We start from the raw sequence: 20,199 nt of genomic DNA, 5'->3' as shown, positions 1-20,199 counted from the left end.
CACATGTGAAGAGGTCCTTGGCAAGAAGAAAACTCAGCACAAGGAATGGATCTCTGCCAACACCATCCACAAGCTGGAAACAAGAAAAGAGAAGAAAACTTTGGTGAACACGAGCAGAACAAGAGCAACTAAGGCAAAGGCACAGGAAGAGTACACAGCAGTGGACAGAGATGTAAAGAGGAGCATCAAGAAGGACAAGAGGGACTACATCGACGACCTGGCCAGTCAAGCAGAGGCAGCAGCCGGACAGGGGAACCTGAAGGACCTGTACCTGGTGACCAAGAAGTTGACAGGCAAGTTCCAGCAGACCGACAAGCCAGTGAAGGATAAGAACGGGAACCCATTGACAACAACCGAGGAACAGCTGAAACGATCGACAGAACCACAGCCAGATGCAGGACAAGACCACTCGCCTGAAGACCACGTCAGCCAGGATAGGACTCAAGATCAACAAGAAGACCGAGCTAATGAAGATCAACACCACTGCCAACACTCCAGTCACAGTCGGTGGAGAGCCCATCAGGGAGGTGGAGTCTTTCGTCTACTTGGGAAGCATGGTTGGCCGACAGGGAGGCACGGACCGAGACGTCACGGCCAGAATCGGCAAGGCAAGAACAGCTTTCATCATGCTCAAGAACATCTGGGCATCTGGAGCAATCAGTATGAAAACCAAACTCAGCATCTTCAACTCCAATGTGAAGTCAATTATGCTCTACGGATTCGAGACATGGCGGACAACACAGACGATGCAGCAGAAGATTCAGACATTCTTCAACATCTGTCTGAGGCGCATCTACAAGATCCGATGGCAGGAGAAGATCCGAAACGAAGATCTGTGGGAGCGAGCGGGACAGGGACCAGTGGCCAAGCAGATACTGCGGAGGAAGTGGGGCTGGATCGGACACACCCTCAGGAAGCCAGCGTCCAGCATCACACGCCAAGCCCTGACCTGAAACCCGCAGGGAAAGAGGAAGAGAGACCGGCCTCGCAACAGCTGGAGGCAAGATACCGAGCCAGAGCTGAAGCAGCAAGGTACCAACTGGACTGGAATGGCCAGAACAGCCCAGAACAGAGTGTGATGGCGAGGGGTCGTCGATGGCCTATGCTCCACCAGGAGCGATGGGCAAAATGAATGAAATGATCACATCGATATATCATCCTAAAAGAAAATGCTCAAATAATTATTTTTGAACGTCATTGGTAAAGCCGCATTTGCGCTGTGTATAAAATCACTTTCTCTCGACCCGAACAGGCACGGTTCGAATCTGCTTTTAAACCGTTTTTTTTTTATGCTAAGCTTTACATAATCGTAAAAAATACAGAACAAATTTTAACAAAATAATTCTAAAAGTTTTTTTTTTAATTTTCTAAAAAAAATTATTATTATTTCTTTTAGTGTGCATCACAAGCGAGTCTTGAATGCCTTGCCTCTCTTGTTTTCAGTCTTTTTGTGTTTCTTTCTTTCTCTTTTTCGTTACTTCGTTCATTTTTTCCATTTCTCATTCATCTTTTTTTTTCTTATCTGGCTTTATCAAATTCCCTTTATTTCCTATTTATTTCCTTCCTTACCCATTTCATCAATTTCTTATCTAATTGCTTCCTTTTTTCTTTCATTCCCTGCTTCTTCATTGCATTGTTCCATCGTTTTCGTTCGCTCTCTGTTTCTTCATTACTTCCTTTCGTCTTCTTCAACATACAGGGGGAAAAAACAGCGACAATCTGACATTAATCAAGTAACCGCTGAATTGTCGCCGGCGGTAATTCAGTGGGTGAAAGGAACCCCCAGTCACCTTGAGAGGGTTGGGAGTGTGAGAGACAGGCGGACTGGTCTGGTGGCCATCGTGGGCTTCCTCGTCCTCTTGGATCAGCACCTGCTGTCTGCCAACTTCAGCCACGCCGCTTGAGAGCTGTTCATCACGGCACTGTTCTTCCCTCCTCCCCGGACTGATCCCGCCTTCACTGTCTGGGGGGCCGCCATCTTGTTTCGCTGTCTGTGCGAGGTCCCTAGTCTGTGACGTTGGTTCTGCTGTTTGAGGACGCTTCGTCATCATCTCTTCGGCTGGCACTGGTCTTACTGGGTGGGATCTAGTTCACAAAGAACATGTTTTATGTATCTCACAATCCGTACCTACCTGAGACTTTGTCTTGATGGTCACTATGCTGGTTACCTGTATGGTAAAACGCAATAATTATATCAACTTTATAATAACAGTGTGGAAACATAAGCACAACGATGAAGCACTGAATGTTTAAAGATAATACTCTAAAGCGACTCACTATTTTTAATTGCAAATGGCATGTTAACATCGAGTAAAAGTGTTTGTTAAATAATGAATAAACTTTGACGGATAAAGCAGACAAGCGAAAGACAGACTACCAGTCAAACAAATGTATTGAAATGGTACACTTTGCTATCAATCAAACAGAATCTTACATCACTCAAGCATGGTAATTCAAGCTACGTGGTGCTCAAAGCTCGTCCACACTGGAATGATTACACCATGCATACTACACCGCAGCTTTAGAATCCAGGAGAATGCAGGCATGATCAACGTAACAAACACGAATGTGTCACTCACATATAGCAATACTTCACATCTCGCCTTTCCTCTCCAATTTAATGTGAATTTATGTACTGGGAACTCAAGGCGGTCTATATCCCCATCCAATAATATATGTTTTACTTCTTAACAGTATAACAAAGTGAACCAGCCCACATGATCACGTGAACCAGTCACACTGAACGTTACCACGTCCACACCTCACATCAATATTGATATACTGCAAACTGAATACCCAAACATTCACACAACTATCGGAATGTATACCTGCACCAGTGCTGGTGTTCGTGAGACTTGAAAATACCGTCAGTTCCATTATGATGCGCTTCATTAACTTTAAAACTCCTTGATCAACTCATTTGCTCGTGAAATCGTTGTCATGTGTTAATTTCACTTTTTCATTTGTTGCGCATTGATGCAATACTTAAACGGAGAAATATTGCGACATGTGAGAGACACCTAAAATAATTGAAAGCTGCATACGGTGGTTGTTTGCTTCCTTCTGGATTGACTTTGCCCTCTTTTTCAAGGTCAGGGTCAACATCATCTACACGGAAGCCACGAGGTAGATGGACCTCCAGCTCCAAACGAGCACCCGTCCTGCTACCAGTAATACTATTCGTAGTCTCTGGTGTGCCCACCTGGCTTCGTGACCTAGGAAACCATAGCACATACTGTATACACAAAGAAGCAAGCAACAAAACGCAAACATGCACAGAAGAGTCATAAACACAACAAAGCGTAGATCTGACAGCATTTTCTGGGAAATGTTCACTGTAGAACGGCAAAATATAATGATCGTTCTATGACTGTTACAGTTACAATGTGAACATTATATGACCCCACTTCCAAATTTTTCTTACTTCTCTGAGGCAAGCACAGTTAACCTTTATTATGATGAGCAACATGCGTCACATATCTATCTAAGCTACTCAACGTCAGTTTTTTTGTGTGAGTGTGTGTGTGTTTTTCTCCAGAAGACAATCGTGGAATGGTGCAAATACATATTCCCAGTCCTTACTCCAAGATAGTAGCATCATCCCCATGAATGATCATTATGTATTTGGTGTGGTTCACAAAAATAATCATTAAAATTTATCATAAGTAGTTGGTATTTTTTTGTGTGTTTTTTGATTCGTCGGTCACGAAGTACACTTTCCGTATCTATATGTTTCTTTGTATGACTTAGGTAGAGATGTGAAGCTGCAATAGCGAGTGGATGCCCTGGGTCACTTAACTTGGAATGTCTGGCCCTCTCTGTGTCCGCTTCATGATGCAACTCAACAGATTGAGTGAGTACCAAGTACATCTCTATTGCAGAGTCAAGTGGAAAAAAAAGAGAATAGCTTGACAGATAGATTGACTGATAAATAAATAAATACATGAACAGACCTAAACATACATACATATTATTGTACATTCTATATTGCATTCATTATATCACTTTATGTTACGCAAGATATAAACTGAAAAAAAGGACTAGTGCATTGTCCTGCGAAATTTGTAATCAAGTTAAAAAAAACTAAAAAGATACATACAAATGAAATACAGCAGTCTACAGCCTTCATATGGCATGCGTTAAATAAAATCAAACAAGCTACGAAGAAGTATATATATGAAATACAACTGTAAGACTACATCCACTATAGGGGTAACTGCATATGACCTTCTACATGATCCTCTGATCCGAGGAACCTGCCATCTACAAGCTTTATAAGGCATCAGTTAATGTCATCCAAAATACTATCTGCACATATCTCAGCTAAACTAGGACTACAACATGTACGCACTCTTATCACAAGGAATGCAGCAATATCAGCTGAGACAGTGCAATCATGATCAACTATCAACATGCTATAATATTTCGCATCTTCTTTCATTACTCTTGTTTTGAGCTTTTTTGTGCGGCATGATGTATACAAGTGTACTGAAAGCTGCATACAGTGGTTGTCCGGTCCCTTTCGCCTTGGCTTTGCCCCCAAGGTCACAGTCAGAGTCAACATCATCTACACGAGAGCCAGGTGGTAGGTGGACTTCCAACTCCAAACGAACAGCAGTCCTGCTACCAATAATATTACCCGCAGCCTCTGGTGTGCCAACCCGGCTTCGCGACCTACGAATACAGAAACTCAATGCATACACATATCAAGCAATACACAGGTATACGTATCTACAAATACACGCATACAAAGTATACAAGTCTTGTTATATCTGACCACATCCTCAGGGCCAGGGCTCACTGCTGACTGGTTTGTCCATTCAATAATTATGACGCTTGTTATTCTTCTCAGTGCAACACTGATGGATAAGCTGTACATGAATTCCCCCGCGTCAATACGCCTCCCCCCACACCCCACACACACTTACATAGAGAGAGACAGACAGACAGAAAGACAGACAAATAGACCAACAGAAAGAGACAGAAAGACAAACAGACCAACAGAAAGAGACAGAAAGACAGGCAGACAGACAAACAGACAGATAGGCCAACAGACAAAGGAAGAAAAATATTCACATTTTTTTATGTTTGAGCTCCAGCCTGTAAACATCAGTGCACGTCAACAAGTGCACGTTAACAAGTGGCTTGTATATAAAATAAAAATAAAATCATAAACTCGCAGTGATATATTTTTCTCTGTGTTTCGGTGAACAAAAGATATAAACAGCTGCGTCTCTTGTAACACTTGTGTCTTAGTTACAAAACAGCCATTTGTTCAACACGTCGACAGGACATGTTTTTAAAAAATTTTTATTTATTTATTTTTTTTTAACATATACATGTTTAGCTATTAAGTATTTGTCCCTAATCGGTCTGTAACCTTTGCAGTGCATAATAAAATGCAAGTTGTCTTCAATTTTGTTCCATAAAGGGCATATCCAAAATGTTATAAACGAAACGCTTACGAATTTTCAATTCGTTAATACCAAATGAATCTGGTGAATGCTGTTCTGAATTCGTTAATAGTTATCATCGATAAATATTTCTCTCCCTGTAGCAATGATCTAAAGGACATAAAATCCTAATCTTTCGATTGTATTTATTTTGGACACCCAGAAACAATTTATCATCATCTGTTTGATTTTTTAAAAAGTTTTTTTAAACACTCACTCATTTTTAGCATTTTCGCTAAACCATACTAAAAAGCCGTATCTGTCTAGACACGCTTTAACACTGCTCAGTTTGTTGACATTTCCACCTTTATTGCATGAAACTGAACGATACTGCATAACAGTGTTTTGTGTGGTAAACGGTGTGTGTATGTGTGTGAAAGAGACAGACAGAAACAGAGACAGATAGGCAGACAGGCCAAACAAAATTATTTATTTTCGAGGACAAAGATTGAGCACCTGTGCGGCTTTTCTTATGCAGTCCCTGCCCTGAACAGGGTTTACAATGATAAATAATAAACGCATAAGCATGATGGTTATAACATGTACAGAAAAAAGAAATCATATTAGAATACTGTTGTTGGGTTGAGAAGGAGCAAGGTTGAATGAGTAAGGAGTGGGAGAAAGGAAGAGAAAGAGAGGTGTACGGGGCGTATGCACCAATTTGGAGTCAACAAAACATAGAAACGAAGATAGGGAGATTGGAAGGTGTATGTTTGTACAAATAGATATATATATATATATATATATATATATATATATATATATATATATATATATACAGAGAGAGAGAGAGAGAGAGAGAGAGAGAGAGAGAAGTAACTACAGCCAAAAGGAATATCTGACTTCTTCTGGTATGTATCATGTTTTTCTTGATTGAAAAGCCAAGAAGAATATCTGTATTCTTCTTCTGGTATGTATCATATACATGTATTTTCTTCGTTTATCTTTTCTACTGTCAGGGCTCATTCGTATTTAAAACTCCAAAACTGAGTGTGTTTTTTTGAAGAACAGACAGACTGACAGACACTACATCGATATATATGTATAAGCTGAGATCTATTGGTGTTGGTAAAAAGTTTAAACATGAAGCAGAAAAAATAAAATGGGCTCTGACAGAGCGGCAGCTTTTCATCAAAGGACACAAACTGAATACAGCAACACGAACAAATTCATACATGCTCAGGGTGCACGTACGTACGTACGTACGTACGTACGTACATACATACACACACACATGCATATATAACTGAATGTATGTACACACATTTTGCAGCTTTACTCCTCCTCATTATAAACAACAAACGGATAACACATTTTGAGTGTTATCATCAATCTGTTGTAGACATATATAATAACATTGTTGATTTTTTTTAAACGTATACATTCGACAAATCAAAGAAATATATGTTTTAAAAATATACATATACATATATCCATACATAACAACACTGTCGATTTTTAAAAATACATACATTCTACATATCAAACAAATATATTTCAGATCCATAATTTTACGTATTTCTTTCAATTTCAGTTTCAAGGTGTCAAAGCCTGTGGCCTGATCCGTATGAGCTGCAACATGCTAAATAGCACTTGTCATTGTTTCGATTTCCATTGTCAGACTAAATGATATGATTTTGTACAAATCAATTACACTACAACATGCAAATTTATTAAAGTACAGCCATGCAAAAGACGGAAAAGCAAAATTGTTATGGAATTTGTGCATCAACATATCACACATTACAAACGCATGAAACACATCTTGTTCGGGAAGTCCAGGTAATTAGGGCATGCTGGAACCATGAGCACCGCATTGTTCTAGCCACAAAACAGAATGTGTCGTAATTTGATGCCATAAGCAGGAATGCACTTCATGTATTTGTTCAGCGTCAGAAAATTCATGTCGATTTTTTCATAAATTTCACATTCTCTTATGTAAAATCTAGTCCTCAGAACAGATTGAGTCTTCACTGGATTACTAAAATTGATGAAGAACCGTTGTTACCCACAAACGAAGCAACCTTTTATAAATATAAGAAGCCGGTTAATTGCGTGACGCCAAACGCACATGTCGTTTCCGTAGTACGACGAAACACAAAATATGAACAGTGGTGTTGACTTAGGCACACCGGTTGTTGATGACCTGGGCTGGGTGTTCACATTTGCATGTAACTGTTTGTGTCCCTTGTCTGTGTGTACAAGATGAGATAATATTAACAAGTAGTCTTGTGGTTTGTAACTGAGACTGTTTTGTACATGGCATTTTTGCGCATGTATGTGTCTGCACACAGAAAAATGTTACACGTTGTTTCATTTTGCCATTGTTTACTTTGCAATGTCGGAAATTTGCGCACATGACTGTCATGATGGCATGTTAAGCACCCCTGTTCATATTTCATGCATCTTGTCCTCAAATTAGCTGCACGTGATAGTAAAACGAGTTTTTTTTTACTTTGAAAATATACCGTTTTATATATTATTTGCAAGTTACTGAAAAATAAATCTTCGATACCTGAAGTTGTTTTGTGTTCTTTACTTGCTGATGACTTATTCATTCATTTCTGCGCCGTAGCTTCTGATTTAAACAAGATCCAAATTAAGGTGCTGAAATCTCCATCAGTTTTTGCCCTACCTACGTCCATAATAACGACAAATCATTGTCTATTTGCTGCCTGAGTAATTACATAGAAGAAAAATAAATCTCACACACATGCAAACAAACAGACATACTGACATAGTCATGTTAGCACGTACGCACACATACAAACGTGGAGAACTGATGGAGATTTGAGCACCTTAACTTTTGGCGTTTGGCGTCACACAACTGGCTTCTCAGATTGATAAAAGGCTGCTTTGTCAGTGGGTAGCAATTGTTCTTCATCAGTTTCAGTAATGCAGTGAAGACTTTAACTATTCTGGGGACTAGATTTTACATAAGAGAAAGTGAAATTTGTGAAAAACGGGTTTAAAGTACTTACCGCCAAAAAATCGACTTGAATTTTCTTACGTGGAACAAATACATGAAGTACATTCCTGCTCATAGCATCAAATTACGACACATGCTGTTTGGTGGCTGGATCAATGGGGTGCTCATGGTTCCAGCATGCTCAAATCACCTGCACTTCCCGTATATGTTTGCGCACACTCTCGTAGAGAGAGAGAGAGAGAATCCAAGAGAGAGAGAGAGAGAATCCCAACTCACAGCAATTGGTTCTGTTCTTCTACCCAGGCTGCACTGCGACTGGTTTGGGGCATGCTGGGTTGTGATGAAGACAGGTTTGTGTCGTCGTGAGCTGCTTCTGCCACACGCCATACACAACGTTACGTCCAAGTGCAAAGTAGTTCTGGCCTTGGTTGAGAGTGTGGAACTGAGAGTGGTGGGGTCAGCCCCACATAATGCGAGGGCGTGAAAACGTTAGAAATATTATGTCAAACATAAATCGTTTCCCTTTGTGCTCACCTCGTTTTTTCCCCTAATACATGCTGTTTACCTTGATCAGCAGGTCATCACGTCTGACAACTGACTGGCGGAGCTGTGCTGGCATACCTCCCAGATAATAGGTACGCAGGCTACTTCGCAACTTCTAACGTGAATAACAGTTTTGTATGGCGACTGCAAGGAAGGGGAAGGAGAGACAGACAGAAAAAATGAGATGGAAGGACGACAATATTTCAGAATGGACATGCCTGAGACGAAGCGACGCCCTGATAGAGACAAGGAACTGAGAGAAATGGAGATCACTCACCAGTGATGTCTATACGGTGTTGAGAATACTGGATAAAAGAAGAAACCTTTGGGTTTTATTTTAAATGTCAAGGCAGTGGTGGTAGTGACAAGGCAGTGGTGGTAGTGATAATGGTTGCAGTTTTGTTTTTGGTAGTGGTGGTGGACGAAGGTAAGTGTGCGTGCGTGCATGCGCGCGTGCGTGCGTGTGCGCGCGCGCGCGCGCACGTGTGTGTGTGTGTGTGTGTTTGGTGGGGGAGAGTCGAGCTAACCACAAGGAAAATAATTTAAAATGTCTATTTTTAGATTTACTTGTGACAGCGGTAGTGGTGGTGTCTGTTGACTACTGCTGATGGGTGCGGTAATAGTACAGTCAATAATTGTGGAAGCGGTTGCTTTAACAGTAACAGCTGTTGCAGCAGTTCTAGATCAAATCATGTTGTGTACAGCCAAGCTAGCCACAAAAGGCCTCTGAAAACCAATCGAACGGAAACCAAAATAATGTTAAAAGGTCAATTAAAACAATGTTGAAAAGACAAAATTACCTCCGTCTCGCTCAGTCTAACAGTAGAAACAAGAACAGTGGCAGCAGCAGTAAACTTACATGACTATCACAAGCATCAACAACAACTGCTTCCACTGTAACAAATATTTCCACTACTGCTATCGCTGCCACTAATGCTATGGTTGTTGCTATATCAATAAACAACACTTCTACAATGCTATCCATCACAATCAACATAGTTATCTTTACAGAAACGAGAAATCGTGGTAAGTTCCTCTTATTTCGATCAAAAATATTTCCTTTGTAATCCGAATTTGGTTCCTGCCTTTTCTCAATGCAAATCTAAGAGAAAAATAAGAGAGAGAAAAAGAAACAAGAAAAGGGGAGGCGGGGGGTGGGGGGGGGGCGACGACAACGACGATCATGATAATGAGAGTGGCGTCAGCGAAGACATTTTAGGAAGACAATAATTTGTAGACACAGACTTGATAAGTTTGTGAGAACAACAAGGGAAGGAACTCTTAATCCTAACAACAAACAAGGAAGATAACTACCAAAAGAAACTCGAATGACGTAAGTTCCGCGAGTCGCTACAACTACGTAGTGAAATGTTTGACAATCTTGAATACAACAAAACTGAATTTAGAGTCATCGAAGTCTTGGTGGCAGGCGTGAAATGCTCCCTGAACGTGTTGCGACTGGAGGATGATCTCTGGTAGGAGATGATGATGGTTTGATGGATGGTTCTGCAGACTCTGCTGCAGAGGATGTTGTCTTTGGTGATGAGGGTGAAACGTCAGTACCAGGGGAAACCACAGTCATGCGCTCTGAAGTGAAGGGTGGCGTGACAAAAGCAGCTTTGAGACGGTCCACAGACACGTTCTCTGTATGGCCCTTGATGTCAAGGGTGTAAAACTTGTCATCAATGTCCATGATGCGGTATGGGCCGTCAAAGGGTCGTTGGAGTGGGTTGCAGTGGGCATTGTGTCTGACATACACGAACCCAGTGGAGGCTAGGTTTGAAGGAACGTAGACAGGCTGCTTTCCATGGTACGTTGGATCTGGTGGTAGCACAGTACGCATGGTTTGCTGCAGATGTTTGACGAACATCGAGTCTGGTTCCATGGTGCGTGCATTCAATGGTTGAAGAAATTCACCTGGAAGGCGAAGAGTTGAGCCATAGACGAGTTCAGCAGGGGAACATCCAGGGTCCACCCGCCATGAAGAACGTATCCCCAAAAGGACCAAGGGCAGTTCATTAAACCAGTCAGGGGTGGTAGTACGTGCCTTGAGTGCTGCCTTCAGTTGACGGTGGAAACATTCAACCATGCCATTTGCCTGTGGATGGTAGGCTGTGGTTGTCTGAACTTCGACGCCCAAAAGTTTGTTGCACTCAGCCCAGAGCACTGAGGTGAACTGCTTTCCTCGATCAGAGGTAATGTCCTCAGGAACACCAAACCTGGCAATCCAGTGATGTACAAGAGCAGTAGCACAAGTAGAGGCATGGGCGTCAGGAAGAGGAATGGCTTCTGCCTACCTGGTGAAGCGGTCGATGATGGTGAACAGGTGGGTCATACCTTGACTGGCTGGCAGTGGTCCTACAAGGTCCAGATGAAGACTGCAAAACCTGGCAGTTTGAGGTGGGTGTTCCACCAGTGGTGCCTGTGTGTGTCGATGAATCTTGGAGGGCTGACAGGGATGGCATTCCTTGCACCATTTGCGGATGTCGCGCTTCATGCCATGCCACACAAAGCGTTGGGTGATGGCTTGTGTGGGGCGTGGACCTGCATGTGAGAGTCCATGGATTTGATCAAAAACTGGGCGAGTCCAGGAAGTTGGCAAAACTGGACGTGTGACACCAGTGGATGTATCACACAGAACAGTTGATGTACCAAACTGGATGTCTTGAAGTTTGAGGCCAGTGGTAGCTGTTCGATAGGAGTCCATCTCACCAGACTGGACTTGGTCTTGAGCAAGTTGACTGAAGCTGCTAATGGAGAAACAGCTCTGTTCCTCAGAGTTGGAGTTGATGCTGCAGCGTGAAAAGGCATCAGCTACAACATTGAACTTGCCAGTGATGTACTGGATGTCAGTGGTGAACTCAGCTATGTAGGAGAGGTGTCTCGTTTGTCGAGTAGAGCATTCAGTTTGACTCCTGAGTGCAGACACTAGTCGCTTGTGGTCAGTGTACAGTGTGAAAGGTTGTCCCTCCAGAAAGTGTCTGAAATGTTTGATCGCGCTGTAGGCTGCCAGAAGTTCACGATCGAAGGTGCTGTATTTCTTCTCTGTTTCAGAAAGTTTTCAAGAGAAGAAAGCGAGAGGTACCCAGGACTGACCCTGTTTCTGTTCAAGCTGGGCACCCAAATCTGTGTTGGAAGCGTCGACTGTGAGGCTTGTAGGTGCATCTTGATGAGGATGATGTAGAAGCACAGCTTCTTTCAGAGCTTCCTTGGCTTTTTCAAACGCAGTTTGACAAGGCTCAGACCACTGAATAGTTTGTCCTTTACCACTTGTCTGAGCGTGGAGTGGGGCTAGAATGTCGACAACATGTGGAATGAAATGATGATAGTAGTTCATCATTCCAAGGAACCTTTGAAGAGCTGAGCGGTCAGTGGGGGGAGCGCAGTCTTGAAGAGCAGCCACTCGGTCTGGAAGTGGACGTATTCCCTGAGCAGTGACGCGGTGGCCAAGGAAATCCAGCTCACAAACACCGAAGACACACTTAGCTTTCTTGATAACCAGTCCATTAGCGGAAAGTAGCTGGAAAAGTTGACTGAGGTGTTCGAGGTGTTCTTTGTGTGAGTGACTGGCCACAAGAATGTCATCAATGTAGACAAAGGTGAACAGTATGTCCTGAAGGATGCCATCCATCAGTCGCTGGAATGCCTGAGCAGCATTCTTGAGGCCAAAGGGCATGCGAATGAACTCCCAGAGTCCGAAAGGTGTGATGATGGCTGTTTTTTGCAACAGAAGATAGTGCCATAGGAATTTGATGGTAGCCCCTGACCAAATCAATCTTGGAGAAGATTTTGCATCCAGTGAGGATATTGTTGAAATCTTGGATATGAGGCAAAGGATAGCGATCATCTTTGGTAGCAGCATTCAGTTGTCTGTAGTCACCACAGGGTCGCCATTGGCCCCCCGCTCTGGGAACCACATGGAGGGGTGAAGACCATGGTGAGTTTGACCGACATATGATGCCCATCTGTTCCATCTTCAAGAATTCAGCTTTTGCAGCAGTCAGTTTTTCTGGACTCAGGCGTCGAGCACGAGCATGAACTGGCGGTCCATGTGTAATGATGTGATGTTCCACACCATGTTTATTGATGGTAGAGTCAAAACGTGGAGTGAGTAACTCTGGGAACTGATGGAGAAGGTCAGAGTACTCGTTGTGTGGATGAAGTGATAGACCTGCAAGGGTCATGGAGGAATCAGTACTTTTGAGGAAAACAGAGGCATTGTCAAGGGACAGAAGGCGCTTGCCCTTAAGTTCATGAGCAATGAAGAAATCAGCACCAAGAATGGGGCGAGTAACATCGGCGAGATGAAACTTGTGTGTGTATACATGATTGGGCTTCATTTCCAAGGGGATGTTGCGTTTGCCCCAGGTTTTAATGGACGTTCCATTAGCAGCAGAGAGTGGTATGGAAGGTGGACTGGTCTTGCGGTCCTGTGGAGAGGCTGGATAAACTGACACGTCAGCGCCAGTGTCAATCAGGAAAGATTGGCCAGTGCGTCGATCATAAACTGAATACTGGAAACGCCGGCCGCAAACACGTTTAACGGCTGGCACTGGCGTTTCCCTGGGATGATGCACCTTGGTTGCTTGGTTTGGAAAGTAATGATGCGAATTTGCAGCCAGGCTGACAGTGGCGGGCATCTGGTCCAAATCTCTCTGGTGGTAGAAGCACACGGAAGGCGAACTGGTTGTGCTACGCTGTGAAGGAGCAGAGCGTCGCTTTTCTTTTTGAAAGGCAAAGACAGTCTTTTCCAGTGGTGGTGCAACCACATTCATATCAGAGAGCAGTTTCATGTTTGTGTTGTGTGTTTCTGATGGTGCCATGGAGACCTGCTGTACACCGGCAGTACGTGACTCCCAGATGCGGTCTGCTGCCTCAGCAAGTGTGTCTGTGTCTGCGATGTTGTGTCCTGCTAAAATGCTTCGAATGTCAGGTGGAAGGTTTGCCAGGAACAATGCACGTTTTAGTGTTTGCGGGTCGTCATTGAGGGCGTTAATCTTCCGCAAGAGAGCAGTAGGGCGTTTGTCACCAAGTCCATTGAGACTGAGGAGTTCAGCATCTTTCTGTTGTTGAGATTTGCCAAACGTCCTGATAAGAGCATTCTTCAATCTGTTTTACTTGTCATGAGCTGGTGGGTTGATATTAATTGACTGTACTACTTCTGCTGTGTTGATGTCTAGTGCGCTGACAATGTAGTCATATTTTGTTTGGTCTTGATTAATTCCTTTGGTTCCAAATTGCGCTTCAACCCTGGCAAACCAAACTTCAGGTGACTTGGTCCAGAACTGTGGAAGTTTGATTGTCACTATGTTGACATGGTTTGATTGAGCATTGAGAGCTTGTAGTTGAACAGCTAAGTCAGCTAGAACAGCTTTAGGAGATATTTCTTCAGCCATTTTTACGTTGTTCGATGTCGGGGTCACCAATTTAGGAAGACAATAATTTGTAGACACAGACTTGATAAGTTTGTGAGATTTAATATATCTCAGAAAAGATCGACGAAGTAACAAAAACGTTACTCAAGACAACAACAAGGGAAGGCACTCTTAATCCTAACAACAAACAAGGAAGATAACTACCAAAAGAAACTCGAATGACGTAAGTTCCGCGAGTCGCTACATCAACAACAGATGGTGAAGGTGATGGCACAGTACTGGTTAAAAAAAAAAGGTCATGAGTAGGTGAGTGAGTGAGTGAGAGAGAGAGTGTGTGTGTGTGTGTGTTTCCTTTTGTGTGTTTACTTGGCTGGTTGATTTGTTCTTTTCTTTCATTCTGTTTTATAAATAATATTTTTATGTTCTGAGTGTCTTCTATGAAACTGAGAATTTATTTTCAGTACAATCTTGCATGCGAAAGGATGCTGGCACAAACAGATGAACAAGTATGAAATGAAAGAACATTCCAAATAAATGTGACAGAAAGGGTTGTATCACAACAAACATCAAAACTATTTGGTCCAGTTTTCACGCTACCTACGTGAGGGTAAAACATTCTATTACATTTATGTAGAGAGCTGAGTCATTTTGATGTTTTTCCCAACATCCCGAGGGAAAGATTCGGTTCAAGTCTTACTATATCATATTATATTTGATTTCATTTCTGTTTGAATTACACACATTGCCTTAATTTCGTTGTTTGGTATTGATTCCGATGTTGAATTTGAGGTCGATGCATTGCATTGATCCATCTTATGTGAAATACAATAAATAGATGTGTTTCAGTGTCATCACTGCTGATGCCTTCACCACCGCCATTGTCATTATCATGATGGTCGTTGTCGTCGCCCCCTCTTTCTCTTTTCTTTTCCAGAAATGCACTGATTCGAAGTCAGCATCAAATCTGGAATATATTTCTAGCTGCATTATTTCACACGTTAACCATTCACATCTACTTTCTACATGTATCACAAAAATGCTGCAGCACTGAAAAGAACTGGTTAAAAATAAAAAAATAAAATAAAAATTAAAAAAAAGTTTAATCAAATATTTTAGCTGCTGTTTTCAAGTGCATGTTCAGTGTCAAACAAATGACAAAAATCTGTTATAACACAAACGACTTTTATAATGATCGAAACAAATAAGGAGAAAAAATGACATCTATAGGGACGTTACAGCTGTCGAAATATATATTCATTTTGAATAAAGCCCTCTACGGTTTCCTTGATTCTGTCCCTTACACGACAATCACAAATTATCATTGTTTATACAACAAGCCTACTTTTCATGCACACAGTAGCTGTGCCGTTGAAAAGAGCCCATTAGATCGGTGCATTATGGCATTATGGAACTTTCATCATCGATAAAAGGAACTTAGTTTTTGCGTACTTGTCCTCTAACTTCCCATAGTATCCATTCCAATGTGCTTGATCCCCACATACGAAAATACATGTGAATACTTCTGACATAATGCTGATCGAGAAGTCATCAGCTGAGCTGCCATTTCTGAACTGTTTAGTGAAATATTTTTATATTTTGTGTTGTTGCCTTCGGAAGTTGAGCGCTATCCATATGCGCACAATAAATGACGTCGAATCTATTTGTATGACGTCATTGAAATGTGATTTAATTGACGGTGCGATAAACAACAACAACAACAACCCTGATCGAAGTCTTGATCAGACAAACATGCTAGATCTTCACAATGCGGTCTGGTCAAAATTCATGCCAGTTTATGGAGTTGAGTGTGTGTCATACAGAGCAGTTTGCTGCAGGAGTGATAGCTTAAAACAAGGACAACCAACTTGAAAGACAAATGTGGATAAGGATTGTTCAGCTTATAAAGAAAGAAGTTGAATGAAGAGGATCCGCATATTTCAGTATGTGAATTAAGTGAAAGTTAAGGCGCTTCACATGGCACAGTTGAGCTGATCCTGCGGCATGATACTGAGATAAGGAAAGCGGCTGTAAGATGAATACCTCATCTTCTGACAGAGTAACAGGCAAAAAGGGTTCTGTCCTGAGCGACTGCTTGAACTGTTTTAGCCAGTATGCCCAGGACAGTTACTATGTGACGTGAACACAGGATCATCTCCGATGGCATCCCGAACCAAATGTGTGTGGGCGCTAATGATGAAAGACCAGTTGTATCTACATGACAAAGAAGTGCCCACAAAGCCAAGGTCACCGTGACCTATCTACAGGAGCTAGTCATCTATGTTCTCCCTGCCCACCCAACATCTGGCAAGTTTTTAAGAATAGCAGTCAAATCACAAATTAAAAGAAACAAAACGTCATTTTATATGTATACCTGTAACACACACACACACACACACACACACACACACACACACATATATATATATATATATATATATATATATATATATATATATATATATATATATATATATATATATATATATATATATATGCACGCGTATCGGCATCAGTAAAGCATTACTGGGGAATTTTAATCACACAGTGATACCCCTCCTGCCAGTTCTGATTAGTATTTCAGATTAAAAGTACGCCAAAAATGATTTTTACGCTTCTTCCCCTTCCTTATGGGAAACAGAGACATGAGGGCCTGGGTTCTCTCTCTCTCTTTCTCTGTATCCCCTGAAATTTTACATGAAGGTGAATTATATGTTTGTCATAAAACTGCCAGTAGTGTAATATACAGACATTCTGAAGACAAGGTATTAAATTCATATGGAAAAAAATTACTTAACATGTGCACTGTATTTGGACTGACCATTCTCAACGGCGTATGTAATGGTGACCTAGAAGGTTGTTTCACATACGTTTCTGATTTAGGTACAAGTTTGAATGATTATTTTTTAGCATCTGTAAATCTTTTTGATTCATCATCTCAGAATGTAAAATTACAGGTATTAGAAAGAATTGAATCTGACCACCTACCCATTGTATTATATATTGAGAAACACTCCACAAGGCAATGTGATATGAATTCTGATTATGATATGAATCAGTCCATTATTAAATATTGTTGGAATGATATATATGCTGAATATTTGTCTTTTTCTATGGAGTCACAGGAAATACAAGAAAAGTTTCAGTTAGCAGATCTTATTCACGTTGATATAAATAGAGTGTGACTAAGCGCTATGCTTGCTCCAATATTTGCCTCACGCACAAGCTGTATCAGCTTGCCTCACGCACAAGCTGTATTAGCTTGCCTCATGCACAAGCTGTATTAGCAGACGACAGTTTTCCCTCCTAACCCGCGCACAGAATGTGTGACGTCACTCTGCTTACATCATTTTGTCCTCGCCAGACACCTGCTCACAGCTCGCCCAATGTCGCATCGCGGTACGTCATTGGCTGAGAAGAAACTTGTGTTTCTGTTCCACCGTAATTAATTAATAACTCTTTTGTCGGATCAGTAAACTACTAGTATTATATACTGGCAGAATCGTCTTAATTCCATCTTTAAATCTATTCCATTTATGTTCGCCTACGTTAAACTGATTTAACGCAGTTTGTAATTTTCAGCGATGAGCTCGTTAAAACTGACCCTGTTCAGGTGACTTAAATTAAGATTATAAATTCATCTTAAATAACTAACACTTCATTTTATACTCAATATAAAGTAGGTGTTGAGCTCTTTCTTTTGCAACTTATCCGACGTAAATCGGTTCAAGAATCATTTAGAAATCTGTCACTGAACACCTTTAAACAAACACAATTGTCATCAGATTCTCCGTGATTAGTGACGATCTGCTCGCAACAACACGTGACGGACTTTGTGGTCCGCTAAACTTGCATAAATTGGCACAGTGAATGATGAGTGGTCATTTCATACCTGGTCAGTCATCTGACCAGAGCCTGCTCTCTCTCTTGCTGTGTCGCGGGCAGTGTGTCGTGTGTGTCCCCCCCAACGGCTGACACCTCGCTACGTATCGCTGCACTGTCTTCTCTTAGTTCTTGTCTTCTTCTCATTATTTCTTCTTCTTAGTCTTCTTCTTTTAGAATATTGTAAATAAAACAACAGAAAAACCCATTTGTGACTGGCCTCTATATGTTCCTGGCCTGTGCGTGGGATCTTGTCTATCCCTTCTTTCAATTAATCATACTTAGTTAAGTCTTTTGTGCCGTACCCTATTAGAACCACTCGGAGCACGGCTACAAAAGTGGCGTCGCCGACAGGATAAAGATCCATTATAAAATAGTCCAATTATTCCCTTTAAGGTTTCAATTCTTTTAACCAAATTCAATCCATCCCAAAACCACAGCCCTTTACCACCAAGTGTACCTTGTTACAACTTGGCGCTGTGAGCATAGGATGTGCTGATTCTTTAAATATCTCTAATAATAAATCAAAGCTCATAGCCAAGCAATCTCTATTGCATACTTGGCACTGCGAGCTAGGATCGTACAGGGACAAGAGGTTGTACTAACAGTCACATAGGGAAAATCTAACATAGGAGAAGAGAGAAGACAGTGCAGCAGGTACATCAAGTCCACAACAAGAAACGTCGCCCACATCAAGATGGCTTCAACTGACTTCCTGCCCAAACTCCCGACGCTATCCGGTGAGGAAGGCAGCAGTGAGGTCGACGACTTCATCCAGGAGGCCAGACTGATCCTCCATCTGCAGCCCCTGGATGACGCGACAGCCTCTCTCTGGCTGATCTCAGCCCTTGCCGGCCGAGCTCGCCAGCAGATCGTCAGGCTGCCAGCGACTGACGTGGACACCCCAGCCAAGATCCTTGCGGTTCTTGAAGAGAACTGGGGAGATCAGCGAGATGCCACAGAGCTTGCCACCACCTTCTTCAACAGGCAGCAGCAGCCCAAGGAGACGGTGACCGACTTCGCATCACATCTTCAGTACCTGTGGACCAAAGTCAACAGGGCTGAAGATGGGGTCATGCAGGTACCAGAAACCATCCTCCGCGACGCCTTCGCCAGTGGCCTTCAGCCAGCCGCACTCAGGCGCGATGTCAGGCGCTTCATCCGTGACCACCCTGACACCACCTTCGAGGCAGCAAAGAAGGAGGCCCTGCGATGGCTGCGGGAGGACGGCCACACCTACAACACCTGCCCCGGTGTAGACAACACCATTGTTGTCTACCTGGAAGCTCAGCTGGCCACACTCGCAGCTGAGAACACCAGCCTGCGATGTCAGCTGCAGTCCTCCATGCCAACACAACGCCTACATCCTCCAGGGCCAGCCCTCCATCCTCATGGCTGTGCTGCTGACCGCACCCCAGACCCTCCACGCTGTGTCTGGTGTGAGAGGCCCGGCCACACTGAGGATCAGTGTCGGCACAAGCGGCGCTACATTAAGGAGGACAAGCAATCAAAGGCTGAAGACAGACAACCAGCCACATCTAAGGGGACATGACTGACAACACATGCAGTCAACAAGCAGCATCTCACTGCCAACGAGACACCTCCCCCCAGCCAACTGCACTTGCGACCCAAGCTGCCACCAGAAGAGCTGCGCAGACTTCAGCTTGCTGACCCCACCATTGGGCCAGTCCTGTCTGCATGGCCAGCCACACCGGCTCTCAGCTCCAACTGGCAGACCAATGTGCTGACCCAGCAGCATGACAGGCTGATCTGCAGGAAGGGTGTCCTGCATCGACGGGTGATGGACCCTAAGCTTGGGGCGTCTGAGCAGCTAGTGCTTCCCAGCAAGCTCCGCCCCCAGGTACTGTCATCCATACAACACCGCACGGGGCACCAAGGCTTCCAGCAGGCTGCAGAGATGCTGTGACCCCAGGTCTACTGGCCTGGCATGTACCGCGACCTGGAGCAACACTTCTCCAGTGGCCCATCCAACAGCAACACCGACCAGCCTGCAGCTCCA

General features: G+C 42.8%; 1 protein-coding gene across 1 annotated transcript in view; it reads right to left on the bottom strand.

The window, feature by feature from the left end:
- LOC143298348 (uncharacterized) overlaps nt 1–20,199 on the bottom strand; it is a 196,777-nt gene that overhangs the window by 63,072 nt on the left and 113,506 nt on the right. Inside the window, exons 10-13 of the mRNA XM_076611227.1 lie at nt 8,659–8,755; nt 4,504–4,674; nt 3,045–3,215; nt 1,791–2,085 (exon numbers count right to left, since the gene is read on the bottom strand). Coding sequence (XP_076467342.1) covers nt 1,791–2,085; nt 3,045–3,215; nt 4,504–4,674; nt 8,659–8,755 — 734 coding nt within the window. The remainder of the gene's footprint in view (nt 1–1,790; nt 2,086–3,044; nt 3,216–4,503; nt 4,675–8,658; nt 8,756–20,199) is intronic.

The sequence above is a fragment of the Babylonia areolata genome, chromosome 23 (genome assembly GCF_041734735.1).
Source record: "Babylonia areolata isolate BAREFJ2019XMU chromosome 23, ASM4173473v1, whole genome shotgun sequence".
Lineage (NCBI taxonomy): Eukaryota > Metazoa > Mollusca > Gastropoda > Neogastropoda > Buccinidae > Babylonia > Babylonia areolata.
The sequence above is the reverse complement of the archived record's forward strand: the minus strand, read 5'-3'. Positions and strand labels throughout refer to the sequence as shown.